The sequence below is a fragment of the Mobula hypostoma genome, chromosome 4 (genome assembly GCF_963921235.1).
Source record: "Mobula hypostoma chromosome 4, sMobHyp1.1, whole genome shotgun sequence".
In the NCBI taxonomy this organism is placed as follows: domain Eukaryota; kingdom Metazoa; phylum Chordata; class Chondrichthyes; order Myliobatiformes; family Myliobatidae; genus Mobula; species Mobula hypostoma.
In genome coordinates this window covers 98,283,279-98,299,360 of record NC_086100.1, presented here as the reverse complement: position 1 = coordinate 98,299,360, position 16,082 = coordinate 98,283,279, and the positions used below count along the sequence as shown (strand labels likewise).

Below are 16,082 nucleotides of genomic sequence, written 5' to 3'. Positions count from 1 at the left end.
TCCATGTAGACAACATCCACTGCCTTCCCTTCATCCACTTTCCTGGTAACCTCCTCGAAAAACTCCAATAGATTGGTCAAACATGACCTACCAAGCACAAAGCCATGTTGACTCTCCCTAATAAGTCCCTGTCCATCCAAATGCTTGTAGATACTGTCTCTTAGTACTCCCTCCAATAACTTACCCACTACCGACGTCAAACTTACTGGCCTATAATTTCCCGGATTACTTCTCGATCCTTTTTCAAACAACAGAACAACATGAGCCATTCTCCAATCCTCCAGCACCTCACCCGTAGACACTGACATTTTAAATATACCTGCCAGGGCCTCTGCAATTTCAACACTAGTCTCCTTCTCTTTCACCAATCAACTTCCCAACTCTTTACTGCATCCCTCCCCCTCCCAGTTTTACTTATCACCTTGTGTTTCTCTCTTCCCTCCCTCCACCTTTTAAATCTACTCCTCATCTTTTTTTCTCCAGTCCTGCTGAGGGGTTTCGGTCCCAAACATCGACTGTACTCTTTCCCCATAGATGCTGCTTGGCTTGCTGAGTTCCTCCACCATTGTGTGTGTTTATTGAGTACAGGGGATGGAATCATAAATAAGAGAAAATCTGCAGACACTGGAAGTCCAAGCAACACACACAAATGGTGGAGAAACTCAGCAGGCCAGGCAGCATCTATGGGAAAGAGTAATGTTGAAGAGATTAATTTATAAGACATTGGTGTAGCCTAATTTAGAATATTGTATACAGTTTTGGTCACCTACCTACAGGAAAGATGTAAATAATGTTGAAAAAGTGCAGAGAATATTTACAAGGATGTTGCTGAGTCTGGAAGACGTGAGTTATAAGGAGAGATTGAATAGGTTAGGACTATTCCGTGGAATGTAGAAGATTGAAGGAAGATTTGATAGAGATATATAAAATTATGAGGGGTATTGATAGGGGGAATGCAAACAAGCTTTTTTACTGAGGCAAACATGAGGAAATCTGCAGATGCTGAAAATTCAAGCAACACACACAAAATGCAGGTGGAACGCAGCAGGCCAGGCAGCATCTATAGGAAGAGGGACAGTCGACGTTTCGGGCCGAGACCCTTCTTCAGGACTAACTGAAAGAAGAGATAGTAAGAGATTTGAAAGTGGGAGGGGGAGGGAGAGATCCGAAATGATAGGAGAAGACAGGAGGGGGAGGGATGGAGCTAAGAGCTGGAAAGTTGATTGGTAAGAAGATACAAAGCTGGAGAAGGAAAGGATCATGGGAGGAGAGATCAAGGGAGAAAGAAAAGGGAAGGGGAGCATCAGAGGAAGATTTAGTAAGAGTGACAGAGGGAGAAAAAGAGAGAAAGAAAGGGGAAAAAATAATAATAAATAAATAAGGGATGGGGTCAGCAGGGGAGGAGGGCCATTAACAGAAGTTAGAGAAGTCAACATTCACACCATCAGGTTGGACGTTATCCAGACGGAATATAAGGTGTTGTTCCTCCAACCTGAGTGTGGCTTTATCTTGACAGTAGAGGAGGCCATGGATGGACATATCAGAATGGGAATGGGACGTGGAATTGTAATGTGTGGCCACTGGGAGATCCTGCTTTCTCTGGCGGACAGAGCTGTCTACGCTACTGAGTTTTCTACTGAGGTTGGGTGGGACTACAAGTAGAGGTCATGATTTGTGTGACTGGTGAAAAGTTTAAAGGGAACATGAGGGGAATCTTCTTCACACAGAGGGCTGTGAGAGTGTGGATGAGCTGCCAGCACACACGGTGGATGCAAGCTGGATTTCAATGTTTAAGACAAGTTTGGATGGATATATGGATGTGAGGGGTATGGATGGCTATAGTCTGAGTGCAGGTTGATGTGACCATAAGACCATAAGACAAAGGAGCAGAAGTCAGCCATTCAGCCCATCGAGTCTGCTCCGCCCATTTTATCATGAGCTGATCCGTTCTCCCATTTAGTCCCACTCCCCCGCCTTCTCACCATAACCTTTGATGCCATGGCTACTCAGATACCTATCAATCTCTGTCTTAATTACACCCAATGACTTGGCCTCCACTGCTGGCTGTGGCAACAAATTCCATAGATTCACCACCCTCTGACTAAAAAACATTTCTTCACATTTCTGTTCTGAATGGGCACCCTTCAATTCTTAAGTCATGCCCTCTCATACTAGACTCCCCAGTCATGGGAAACAACTTTGCCACATCCACTCTGTCCATGCCTTTCAACATTCAAAATGTTTCTACCAGGTCTCCCCTCATTCTTCTAAACTCCAAGGAATACAGTCCAAGAGCGGACAAACGTTCCTCATATGTTAACCCTCTCATTCCCGGAATCATTCTAGTGAATCTTCTCTGTACCCTCTCCAATGTCAGCACATCCCTTCTTAAATAAGGAGACCAAAACTGCCCACAGTACTCCACGTGAGGTCTCACCAGCACCTTATAGAGCCTCAACATCACATCCCTGCTCCTATACTCTATTCCTCTAGAAATGAATGCCAACATTGCATTCGCCTTCTTCACTACTGACTCAACCTGGAGGTTAACTTTAAGGGTATCCTGTACGAGGACTCCGAAGTCCCATTGCATCTCAGAACTTTGAATTCTTTCCCCATTTAAATAATAGTCTGCCCATTTATTTTTTCTGCCAAAGTGCATAACCATACACTTTCCAACATTGTACTTCATTTGCCACTTCTCTGCCCATTCTTCCAATCTATCCAAGTCTCTCTGCAGACTCTCTGTTTCTTCAGTACTACCGACCCCGCCATCTATCTTCGTATCGTCAGCAAACTTAGCCACAAAGCCATCTATTCCATAATCCAAATCGTTGATGTACAATGTAAAAAGAAGTGGACCCAACACCAACCCCTGTGGAACACCACTGGTAACCAGAATAGGATCCCTTTATTCCCATTCTCTGTTTCCTGCAAATCAGCCAATGCTCTATTCACATATGTAATTTTCCTGTAATTCCATGGGCTCTTATCTTCTTAAGTAGCCTCATGTGTGGCGCCTTGTCAAAGGCCTTCTGAAAATCTAAATATACAACATCCACTGCATCTCCCTTGTCCAGCCTACTAGTAATTTCCTCAAAAAATTGTAATAGGTTTGTCAGGCAGGATTTTCCTTTAAGGAATCCATGCTGAGTTCTGCCTATCTTGTCATATGCCTCCAGGTACTCTGTAACCTCATCCTTGACAATCGACTCCAACAACTGATGTCAAGCTAACAGGTCTATAATTTCCTTTTTGCTTCCTTGGCCCCTTCTTAAATAGCGGAGTGACATTTGCAATCTTCCAGTCCTCCGGAACCATGCAGAATCTATCGACTTTTGAAAGATCATCGCTAATGCCTCCGCAATCTCCACAGCTATTTCCTTCAGAACACGCGGGTGCATTCCATCTGGTCCAGGAGATTTATCTACCTTTAGACTATTCAGCTTCCTGAGTACTTTCTCTGTCATAATTGTGACTGCGCACACTTCTCTTCCCTGCCACCGTTGAGTGTCCGGTATACTGCTGATGTCTTCCTCAGTGAAGACTGATGCAAAATACCCATTCAGTTCCTCTGCCATCTCCTTATCTCCCACTACAATTTCTCCAGCATCATTTTCTATTGGTCCTATATCTACTCTCACCTGTCTTTTACTCTTTATATACTTGAAAAAGCTTTTAGTATCCTCTTTGATATTATTTGCCAGTTTCCTTTCATAGTTAATCTTTTCTCTCTTAATGACCTTCTTGGTTTCCTTTTGTAAGGTTTTAAAAACTTCCCAATCCTCTGTCTTCCCACTAATTTTTGCTTCCTTGTATGCCATCTCCTTTGCTTTAACTTTGGCTTTGACTTCTCTTGTCAACCACAGTTGCATCCTTTTTCCACTCGAAAATTTCTTCTTTTTTGGAATATACCTGTCTTGCACCTTCCTCACTTCTCGCATAAACTCCAGCCACTGCTGCTCTGCCGTCTTTCCCACCAGCATCCCTTTCCAGTCAACTTTGGCCAGTTCCTCTCTCATGCCACTGTAATTTCCTTTACTCCACTGAAATACCGACACATCAGATTTTGGCTTCTCTTTTTCAAATTTCACAGTGAACTCAATCATGTTATGATCACTGCCTCCTAAGGGTTCCTTCACCTCAATCTCTTAAATCACCTCCGGTTCATTACACAATACCGAATCCAGTATAGCCGATCCCCTAGTGGGCTCAACAACAAGCTGTTCTAAAAAGCCATCTTGCAGACATTCTATAAATTCTCTCTCTTGAGATCCAGTGCCGACCTGATTTTCCTAATCCACTCGCATGTTAAAATCCCCCACAATTATCATAACACTGCCCCTCTGACAAGCCTTTTCTATTTCCAGTTGTAATTTGTAGTCCACATCCCTGCAGCTGTTTGGAGGCCTATAAATAACCTTCATCAGGTCCTTTTACCCCTGCAATTTCTTAGCTCAACCCATAAAGATTCTGCACCTTCCGATCCTATATCACCACTTTCTAATGATTTAATATCATTTCTTACCAATAAAGCCACACCTCCTCCTCTGCCTACCTTCCTATCCTTCTGATACACTGTGTATCCTTGGACGTTCAGCTCCCAGAGACATGCATCCTTTAGCCAGGTCTCAGTGATGGCCGCAATATCATACCTGCCAATCTGTAGCTGTACGACAAGATCATCCACTTTATTCCTTATGCTGCGTGCATTTAAGTATAGCACTTTAAGACCAGTATTTGATACTTTTCGCTTTGATTTCACTGCAACTTTATTGCACTGCAACTCAACCCAATGGCTACAAATTTGCCCCATCACCTGCCTGTCTTTCCCGACATCTTTACTGCTCACTATCTTAGATTTATTTCTGTTTTCCCCTTCCTCCACTCTGTCATTCTGGTTCCCATCCCCCTGCCAAACTATCTGACCAGATAGTTTAAATGGTTCGGCATGCACTGGATGGGCCAAAGAGCCTAGTTCTGTGCTGTACCTTCTGTGACTAACTCTATAACCACATGTTACAACAGTGATGTGCAGAAGGGCTGTTCTGAACAGATAACATGTTGAGCATTGAAGTAGATGAGCTACATAGCAGGAGAAGACCACATGTTCCTCTCCTGTAGCTAATAAAGTGGTCATTGACTATTAAAATGATTCTATTCAGTTTTCGCAGTCTGGAACTTTTATTATCATCATTACAATGATTGCACTGGTCATAGATGGAGGTTCCCTTGTCAAAGGACGACCTGAACGATTTGCAGAATGAGACAAGAGATTGATTTAAAAGATTCATGCTCATTGTCACGTTCACGTTCAAACAAGACAATATATAACTTGACAAAAGAGATTTTCCTCCACATCTGCTCTCCAGAATACTAGTGGCAGAACATCTGCAGGTTTCATTTTTGGATTCATTCTTTTAGATTATAAGCTATTGGAGACAATGATCAAAATTATGCATTTACCACTTTGGTGAAGATTAGTACACAATAGTATTGAATATGCTGTCTTCATTCCTTTGTATGTTCAGAAGAGGCAAGAAAGGGGGTTCAACTATTACCATCAAGTGTACCTGCAAACTGCTTGTCACCATTTCCTCGATTACCAAATTTTGTCACTAGTTTTCCATTAGGCTGGAAAATGAAGACGCAGCAAGCCTTGTTGTCCACCACAATTATATGGCCATTGCGATCAACTGCTACACCTTTCGGTCCCAAAAGCTTCCCAGAGCCTAGTTTGGTCTGTTGGGATAGAACATAATTTCAAATATTTTAATTTTCATTGTATTCTCAGTCAAATGGGGTTTTCTGCAATGCTCTGGTCTGATTTTAAAATAAATTTGAGTACGTGCTGCATTAGCTGATGCTGAAGTGTAGTTCTGGTCTACAGAATCTAATCGTGTATCCCATGCTGACTTGACCAGATTAAGGAGTTGCAGGGATTTAAAGATATTTTACTGTCCTGAGATGTTGATGTGCTATTGTTTCTTTTCATATTTGAAAAAAATTGCTAAAATACATCTAGAAATTGAATTGCATGGTATACGATTTCACCACTGTACAACCGTAAAATTGACTTGACCTGCAATAAATCAACTTGGAATTGCACCATGATGACGGGAAGATCTGACTAGGCACTTTAGCTTAGAATTCACAATAGCATGTGTCCAGATGAAAAATGTCAACCCTTTATTCCTCCCCAAAGATGCTGCCTGACAGCTGAATTCCTCCAGCATTTTGAATGTTGCTCTGGATTTCCAGCATCTCGTGTAAATATTAGATAAGCTGGGTTTACTCTCAGTGGAATATAGTACATTGAAGGGTGATGTTACTATGTTCTACAAAATTATGAGGTACACTGACAGGACAAATAAATTATTTTTCCCAGGGCTTGGGAGTCTAGAACCAGATGGCAAGAGGGGAGAAATTTAGAAGAACTCTCCCCCACACATAATAGTGACTATCTGGACGAGCTGCAAGAGGTGGTAGTGGAGGAAGACACAGGGAGTTAGTCACCCCAAGGCTACAGGAGACAGATAAATGGGTGACTGAAGGAGGAAAGTCAGATAGTGCCTCTGGCACTGAGTCTGGCCCTGTGGCTCGGAGGGGTAGGGAACTGAAGAGGATGGCAGCAGTAATAGGGGGCTCTATACTCAGTGGGACAGATAGTTAGGAAAGTGCAATGGTAAAATAAAACCATTACAGGAATCATATATCTATATACTACTAAAACCCTCATGCCGTTTGTCTGTTTGTGACCTCTAATTAGCGCAAATGGTGCATTAGGGGGCAAGAAGGGAGCAAGGAAGCAAAAAGGAAATTATAGACCTGTTAGCTTAACATCGGTGGTTGGGAAGTTGTTGGAGTCGATTGTCAAGGATGAGGTTACAGAGTACCTGGAGGCATATGACAAGACAGGCAGAACTCAGCATGGGTTCCTTAAAGGAAAATCCTGCCTGACAAACCTATTACAATTTTTTGAGGAAATTACCAGTAGGCTAGACAAGGGAGATGCAGCGGATATTGTATATTTGGATTTTCAGAAGGCCTTTGACTAGGTGCCACACGTGAGGCTATTTAACAAGATAACAGCCCATGGAATTACAGGAAAGTTACATACGTGGATAGAGTGTTGGCTGATTGGCAGGAAACAGAGAGTGGGAATAAAGGGATCCTATTCTGGTTGGCTGCCGGTTACCAGTGGTGTTCCACAGGGTCAGTGTTGGGGCCGCTTCTTTTTACATTGTACATCAATGATTTGGATCATGGAATAGATGGCTTTGTGGCTAAGTTTGCTGACGATATGAAGATAGGTGGAGGGGCCGGTAGTGCTGAGGAAACGGAGAATCTGCAGAGAGACTTGGATAGATTGGAAGAATGGGCAGAGAAGTGGCAAATGAAGTACAATGTTGGAAAGTGTACGGTTATGCACTTTGGCAGAAAAAATAAATGGGCAGACTATTATTTAAATGGGGAAAGAATTCAAAGTTCTGAGATGCAACGGGACTTGGGAGTCCTCGTACAGGATACCCTTAAAGTTAACCTCCAGGCTGAAGGCGAATGCAATGTTGGCATTCATTTCTAGAGGAATAGAGTATAGGAGCAGGGATGCGATGTTGAGGCTCTATAAGGCACTGGTGAGACCTCACTTGGAGTCCTGTGGGCAGTTTTGGTCTCCTCATTTAAGAAAGGATGTGCTGACGTTGGAGAGGGTACAGAGAAGATTCACTAGAATGATTCCGGGAATGAGAGGGTTAACATATGAGGAACATTTGTCCGCTCTTGGACTGTATTCCTTGGAGTTTAGAAGAATGAGGGGAGACCTCATAGAAACATTTCGAATGTTGAAAGGCATGGACAGAGTGGACGTGGCAAAGTTGTTTCCCATGACTGGGGAGTCTAGTACGAGAGGGCATGACTTAAGGATTGAAGGGCGCCCATTCAGAATAGAAATGCGAAGAAATTTTTTTATTCAGAGGGTGGTGAATCTATGGAATTTGTTGCCACGGGCAGCAGTGGAGGCCAAATCATTGGGTGTATTTAAGGCAGAGATTGATAGGTATCTGAGTAGCCAGGGCATCAAAGGTTATGGTGAGAAGGCGGGGGAGTGGGACTAAATAGGAGAATGGATCGGCTCATGATAAAATGGCAGAGCAGACTCGATGGGCCAAATGGCCGACTTCTGCTCCTTTGTCTTATGATCTTATGGTCCTATTACAGCGGCACTATTTTTGGCTAAATCAACTGAAAATGCGCTAACTTACAGAATGCAGGCAAAGGTCAGGGTTATATATTAGCATAAAATTGCTCACTTGCCAAAATTAACAGCCCCGCTTTCACCCGAGAGCCGATGTCAGCCAGTCAAAACAGCGACGCGACACGACGCTTACGCACAGCCAGCCTCAAAAGTGACTCATGATGCTCACAGCAGTGACACCAACCGGAGCAAAAGGGCAGGGCATCTCTATTTCGAGTGGCCACTTTCTGCTAATCACCATCACCACGTGCAGAATTGGGACAGATCAAACTGCCATCCATCAATAAGAGATAATTAAATTTTATTGCAATGACGTACTTTGAGACACCCATCAAACCCTTTGCTGCAGTCAAAGGACAGCGTGACTATATCACATCCATTTAGGAGAGCGCCAACCACATCATCAAGAATTATCAGCATCCTGGAGGCTCTGGTGTTACTGCTTCGCAGAGACAGTGGATGAAAGGACTGCATGTCTCCAGAATGACAGGAAGAGGCACAAGGGTGGCAGATCATCCAGAAATGATGCCATCAAAAGTATCCTTCGTTAAATGAAGAGGAGCTATATTTGCCTTGCTACGCGTCGTTCTTCTTTAATAAAATGAGGGTTTCTTCTTCAATTTCCAAAGCAAAGTGATACCAATAGCAGTCAGGAAAATTTAATGTTCATTCTGGTCACATCAGACTGCACTACCCTCCTCTCAAAGGGTGCCCCAACAGGTCACCCTGTTGCCTAGTATACTTCCAAATAGTAGTCAAGATGTGGGGTTAAGATTGCAAAGGGAGCTGGAAAAGAGTAATGACACAAGTGTAATATGCAAGGGTATTGGGAAAGTCAGGTTGGTGTCAGACTGCAAGAGAGGGAATTTGTTGAATGCCTATGCTTTTTAGAGTAGCTTGTGCTTGAGGCTACTGGGTGTTGTGTAATAACTTAAATCTTAATAGGGAGCTTAATGTAAAGCAACCTTTAGGAACTAGTGATCATAATATGATCACTGCTCTATTCTCTGTATACACATGACTATGTGGCTAGGCATAGCTCAAATACCATCTACAAATTTGCTGACGATACAACCATTGTTGGTAGAATCTCAGGTGGTGACGAGAGGGCATACAGGAGTGAAATATGCCAACTAGTGGAATGGAGCCACAGCAACAACCTGGCACTCAATGCCAGTAAGACGAAAGAGCTGATTGTGGACTTCAGGAAGGGTAAGATGAAGGAACACATACCAATCCTCACAGAGGGATCAGAAGTGGAGAGTGTGAGCAGCTTCAAGTTCCTGGGTGTCAAGATCTCTGAGGATCTAACCTGGTGCCAACATATTGATGTAGTCATAAAGAAGGCAAGAGAGCGGTTATTCTTTATTCGGAGTTTGAAGCGATTTGGCATGTCAACAAATACACTCAAAAACTTCCATAGTTGTCCCGTGGAGAGCATTCTGACAGGCTGCATCACTGTCTGGTATGGAGGGGCTACTGCACAGGACCGAAAGAAGCTGCAGAAAGTTGTAAATCTAGTCAGCTCCATCTTGGGTACTAGCCTACAAAGTACCCACGATATCTTTCTGAGGTGTCTCAGAAAGACAGTGTCCATTATTAAAGACCTGCAGCATCCAGGGCATCCCCTTTTCTCACTGTTACCATCAGGCAGGAGATACAGAAGCCTGAAGGCACACACTCAAGTGATTCAGGAACAGCTTCTTCCCCTCTGCCATCTGATTCCTAAATGGAAATCACAAAATAATCTGCAGATGCTGGGGTCAAAGCAACACTCACAACATGCTGGAGGAACTCAGCAGGTCAGGCATCATCCGTGGAAAAGATTGGTCGACGTTCCCTTCGTCAGGACTTTGAAGCTTTGGACACTACGTCACTTTTTAAAATATACAGGATTTCTGTTTTTGCACATTTTTTAATAATCTATTCAATATACGTAATTGATTTACTTATTTATTTATTATGTTTTATTTTATTTATTATTATTATTATTATTTTTCTCTCTCCGCTAGATTATGTATTGCATTGAACTGCTGCTAAGTTAACAAATTTCATGTCACATGCCGGTGATAATAAACCTGATTCTGATATGATTGAATTCAAACTGCAATTTGAGAGAGAGAAGCATAAGTCACATGTATCAGCATCACAATAGAATAAAGGGAATTACAGAGGCATGAGAGAGGAGCTTGCTCAGGTGTTTTGACGGTGATGACCACAGAGCAGAGATGACTGTACTTTCTGGGCATAGTTCACAAGGCACGGGAACTTCTTCCCACAGAGGAAGAAGTTCTCAAACGGCAGGTAGGCAACCATAGCTGACAAAGGAAGTTAAGGACTGCATAAAGGCCAAGGGAAGGGTGTATAAGGTAGCAAGAGTGAGTGGGAAGTTGGATGATAGGGAAACTTTTAAAAGAAAGCTATAAGAAGAGAAAAGATGAAATATGAGGGCAGACTAGCCAACAATATAAAGCAGGATACCAAAAGTTTTTTCAGTTATTAAAAGAGAAAAATGGAGGTGAGAGTTATTATTGAACCACTGGAAAATGATTTTGGTGAGCTAGTAATGGGGGACAAAGAAATGGCAGATGAACTTAATGGGTACTTTGCATCATTCTTCACTTTGGAAGACACTAGTAGTGTGCCAGAAGTCTGTAAGTGTCAGGGAGCTGGAGTGAATGTCATTGCTATTACAAAAGAAAAAGTGTTAGGCGAACTCAAAGGTGGATAAGTCATTAGGACCAGTTAGACTAGGCAAGTGTGAGGTGCCAGAGGTTTGGACAATAGCTAATGTTGTTTTGTTGTTTAAGAAAGGCTCTAAGTATAAGCCAGGAAATTATAGGCAGTGATCCTGACATCAGCAGTGGGAAAGTTACTGGAAGGAGTTATAAGGGACTGGATATAGGAGTATTTGGTTAAACAGGGACAGATTAGGGATAGTTTTTTGTGGAAGCTACCAGAAACATTGATGAAAGCAAAGCAGTGGAGGCTGTCTGCAAGGTTCTGCTTGAGAGGCTGCTCAAGAAGGTTCAGTCGCTCAGCAATCAAGATGAGGGAGTAAATTGGATTAGACATTGGCTTTGCGAAACAAGCCAGAGAGTGGTTGTAGATGATTGCCTATCTGATTGGAGGCCTATGACTAGCGGAGTTTTGCAGAGTCCATTGTTGTTTGTCATCTATATCAACAATCTGGATGATAAGACAATAAACTGGCTAAGCAAATTTGTGGATGACACCAAGATTGGTGATATAGTGGAGAGAGAGGAAGGCTGTCAAAGCTTGCAGCAGGATCTGGTCCAGCTGGATTTTACTGTAGACAAGTGTTGCACTTTGGGAGGACCAACCAGGGTAGGTCTTGCATGGTAGGGCACTGAGGAGTGTGGTAGAACAAAGGGATCAGGGAATACAGGTCCACAGTTCCTTGTAAGTGGTGTTTCAGGTGGATAGGGCTGTAAAGAAAGCTGTTGGCATATTGGCCTTCATAAATCAAAGTATTGAGTACAGAGATGGGAGATTATTTTGACAATTTGCATTGGACATTGGTGAGGCCCAATTTGGAGTATTGTGTTCACTTTTGGTCACCTACCTACAGGAAAGATGTAAATAAGATTAAAAAAGTGCAAAGAAAAATTACAAGGGTGTTGCTGGGATTTGAAGACCTGAGTTATAGTTTTGAATTTTATTCCCTAGAACATATAAGATTGAAGAAAGTTTTGATAGAAGTATACAAAATAATGAAGTGTTGTGTGAGTCCACAACTGGAGTTCATGTGTTAAGGGTGAAAGGTAAAATGTTTAAAGGGAACATGAAGGGAAACTTCTTCACTCAGAAGGTGATGAACGTGTGCAATAAGCTGCCAGCACAAGTGATGCAGGTTCAATTTGAACATTTGGATAGGCACATGGATGGAGGGCTTTGATCTGCGTGCACATCAGGTTAAATCCAGGTAGGGCTCTGTGCAGTATTGAAGAACAGTGGGATCTTAGAGTACAAGTGCAGCATTCACTGAAAAGGCAGTCATAGGAAGACAGGGTGTTGAACTTCATCAGTCAGGCATTGACTATAAAATTTGGGACATCATGGTTTGGTTGTACAGGACTCTAGTGAGGCTGCACTTGGGAGTATATTGTGACGCTTTGGGTGGGGGCGTGGTCGACAGCCCACCCCAGCATTTCTAATGACCAGTGTTGTTTATTGTTCTTGTGTTAAAATGCTTTTATGAGATTATGGTGGGTGGGAAGTTCCAGTTCATTTATTGTTACATCGTAGCTTGGGTCATACAGTTATTTGCTTGTGTATTTGTGGGTCACCCTGACTGTAACCGGGGTGAGTGATGGTCACCTCCTCCGTTGGAGTGAGATTGGTTGGGTTCACTCTTCGGGTCATAGTGTCCAGTCTGTTTTGTGTTTATCACAATAAAACCGTTGTTGAGTTAAAGAGCTTCCTCGTCTGTCATTATGCACCAAATGCTTGCACCATTGGTGTCAGGAGTGGGATGTGGGTTCGACGAGGAGATTGAAGAGCTACAACATAGAAACATAGAAAATAGGTGCAGGAGTAGGCCATTCGGTCCTTCGAGCCTGCACCGCCATTCAGTATGATCATGGCTGATCATCCAACTCAGAACCCTGCACCAGCCTTCCCTCCATACCCCCGATCCCTTTAGCCACAAGGGCCATATCTAACTCCCCCTTAAATATAGCCAATGAACTGGCCTCAACTGTTTCCTGTGGTAGAGAATTCCACAGATTCACCACTCTGTGTGAAGAATTTTTTCCTAATCTCGGTCCTAAAAGGCTTCCCCTTTATCCTCAAACTGTGACCCCTCGTTCTGGACTTCCCCAACATCGGGAACAATCTTCCTGCATCTAGCCTGTCCAATCCCTTTAGGATTTTATATGTTTCAATCAGATCCCCCCCTCAATCTTCTAAATTCCAACGAGTATAAGCCTAGTTCATCCAGTCTTTCATCATATGAAAGTCCTGCCATCCCAGGAATCAATCTGGTGAACCTTCTTTGTACTCCCTCTACGGCAAGGATGTCTTTCCTCAGATTAGGGGACCAAATATCACACAATACTCCAGGTGTGGTCTCACCAAGGCCTTGTACAACTGCAGTAGTACCTCCCTGCTCCTGTACTCGAATCCTCTCGCTATAAATGCCAGCATACCATTCGCCTTTTTCACTGCCTGCTGTACCTGCATGCCCACTTTCAATGACTGGTGTATAATGACACCCAGGTCTCATTGCACCTCCCCTTTTCCTAATCGGCCACCATTCAGATAATAATCTATTTTCCTGTTTTTGCCACCAAAGTGGATAACTTCACATTTATCCACATTAAATTGCATCTGCCATGAATTTGCCCACTCACCTAACCTATCCAAATCACCCTGCATCCTCTTAGCATCCTCCTCACTGCTAACACTGCCGCCCAGCTTCGTGTCATCCGCAAACTTGGAGATGCTGCATTTAATTCCCTCATCCAAGTCATTAATATATATTGTAAACAACTGGGGTCCCAGCACTGAGCCTTGCGGTACCCCACTAGTCACTGCCTGCCATTCTGAAATGTCCCGTTTATTCCCACTCTTTGCTTCCTGTCTGCCAACCAACTCTCTATCCACATCAATACCTTACCCCCAATACCGTGTGCTTTAAGTTTGCACACTAATCTCCTGTGTGGGACCTTGTCAAAAGCCTTTTGAAACTCCAAGGAGAAAAGGCTGAGTTCAGTCAACCTATTCTCATAAAGCATGCTCCCCAATCCAGGCAACATCCTTGTAAATCTCCTCTGCACCCTTTCTATGGCTTCCACATCCTTCCTGTAGTGAGCTTGCCCTCCACGCCTTTGTAAAGGCGCTGATGCCAGAGCACCTTCGGCAGCATGTTCGCCTGACGTCACCATCATCGCTGGACAAGGCGAAGAGAGCAGAAGCGGTCTTCACCCTCCAAAGTGTTCTAGTGTCGCCCCGCATGCCGCGAGCCCGGGTTTGTGTCACCGTGGAAGAGGAGGAAACTGACGAGGAGGAGCCATGAGACAGGTCTGACCAGCGCTGCTCTGACCCCGTCGCAGGCCACGAAACGATCTCTGCTACCCGTGCGGTGAGGCAGGACATTTGGCCCAGGACTGCCCCACACCAGCACCACGCCACAGCCCAGCGCAGCCATCAGGAAACGCCGATCGGGCAGCGCCACCCGAATCCTCCAGCAGAATGCCTCCATTGTCGCCCCTCTGGGTAGGCTTATACGTGGACTGTGTTGTGGAGGGCATCAGATGCCATGCGTTGATCAACACAGGGTCAACCATAACTATCATCCGTCCCAGTGTTCTCCCCCATGCGGACCAGTCATCCCCGCCTGGGTGGACAACAATGCCAGTGTACGCCGTATACTGTGGGCAGCAGAGTGAGAGGGCAGCAGAGAGAGAGAGCTTTGGCTCAAATAGGGATTCAACAAGGAAGGGTCAAGGCGAAGAACTGATTCGCAGGGACTCAGAAATAACAGTCTTCGACTTCCCCTCTTTCTTTTCTCCCGTGGTCCTCTTCGGTTGCTCTGTCATGGCAGATGAGCTCAGACCCGTTCCATGCTCCTCCTGTGACATGTGGGAACTCAGGGAGGCTGACAGTGTCCCTGAAGACCACATGTGCAGGAAATGTGTCCAGCTGCAGCTCCTGATAGACCGCATGGCGGCACTGGAGCTGCACATGGGCTCACTTTGGAGCATCCGAGATGCTGAGAATGTTGTGGATAGCACAGTTAGTGAGTTGGTCACACCGCAGTTTAAGGATCTAAGGAAAGACAGGGAATGGGTGACCAATGGGGAGAGTAGTAGTGGGAAGGTAGTACAGGAGTCTCCTGCGGTCATTTCCCTCCAAAACAGATATACTGCTTTGGAGTCTGTTGGGGGTGATGGTTAGGATGAATATGTGGCTTGAGCAGTGGTACAGGAGGGAGGGTTTCAGATTTTTGGGGCATTTTAACCGCTTCTGGGGGAGGTGCGACTAGTACCTTCTGGACGGTCTACATCTGGGCAGGGCTGGGATCGATGTCCGAAGGTGATTGTTTGCTAGTGCTGTTGGGGAGGCTTTAGGCTAATATGGCAGGGGGATAGGAACGCACATAGAAAAGAAGAGACCATAAGACCATAAGACAAAGGAGCAGAAGGCAGCCATTCGGCCCATCGAGTCCATGCCTTTCAACATTTGAAATGTTTCTATGAGGTCTCCCCTCATTCTTCTAAACTCCAAGGAATACAGTCCAAGAGCTGACAAACGTTCCTCATATGTTAACCCTCTCATTCCCAGAATCATTGTAGTGAATCTTCTCTGTACCCTCTCCAACGTCAGCACATCCTTTCTTAAATAAGGAGACCAAAACTGCTCACAGTACTCCAAGTCAGGTCTCACCAGTGTCTTACACAGCCTCAAAATCACATCCCTGCTCCTATACTCTATTCCTCTAGAAATGAATGCCAACATTGCATTTGCCTTCTTCACTAACGACTCAACCTGGAGGTTAACCTTAAGGGTATCCTGTACGAGGACTCCCAAGTCCCGTTGCATCTCAGAACTTTGAATTCTTTCCCCATTTAAATAATAGTCTGCCCGTTTATTTCTTCTGCCAAAGTGCATAACCATACACTTTCCAACATTGTATTTCATTTGCCACTTCTTTGCCCATTCTTCCAATCTATCCAAGTCTCTCTGCAGACTCTCTGTTTCTTCAGCACTACTCGCCCCTCCACCTATCTTCAAATCGTCAGCAAACTTAGCCACAAAGCCATCTCTGTTTCCTGCCAATCAGCCAACTCTCTATCCACAT

General features: G+C 44.2%; 1 protein-coding gene across 4 annotated transcripts in view; it reads right to left on the bottom strand.

The window, feature by feature from the left end:
* Positions 1 to 16,082, bottom strand: part of trim2a (tripartite motif containing 2a) — a 258,355-nt gene that overhangs the window by 55,897 nt on the left and 186,376 nt on the right. For 3 of the 4 annotated variants that reach the window (XM_063046246.1, XM_063046250.1, XM_063046248.1), the window contains exon 9: positions 5,562 to 5,742. In XM_063046246.1, coding sequence (XP_062902316.1) covers positions 5,562 to 5,742 — 181 coding nt within the window. The remainder of the gene's footprint in view (positions 1 to 5,561; positions 5,743 to 16,082) is intronic. The other variant, XM_063046249.1, reaches the window with a different exon arrangement.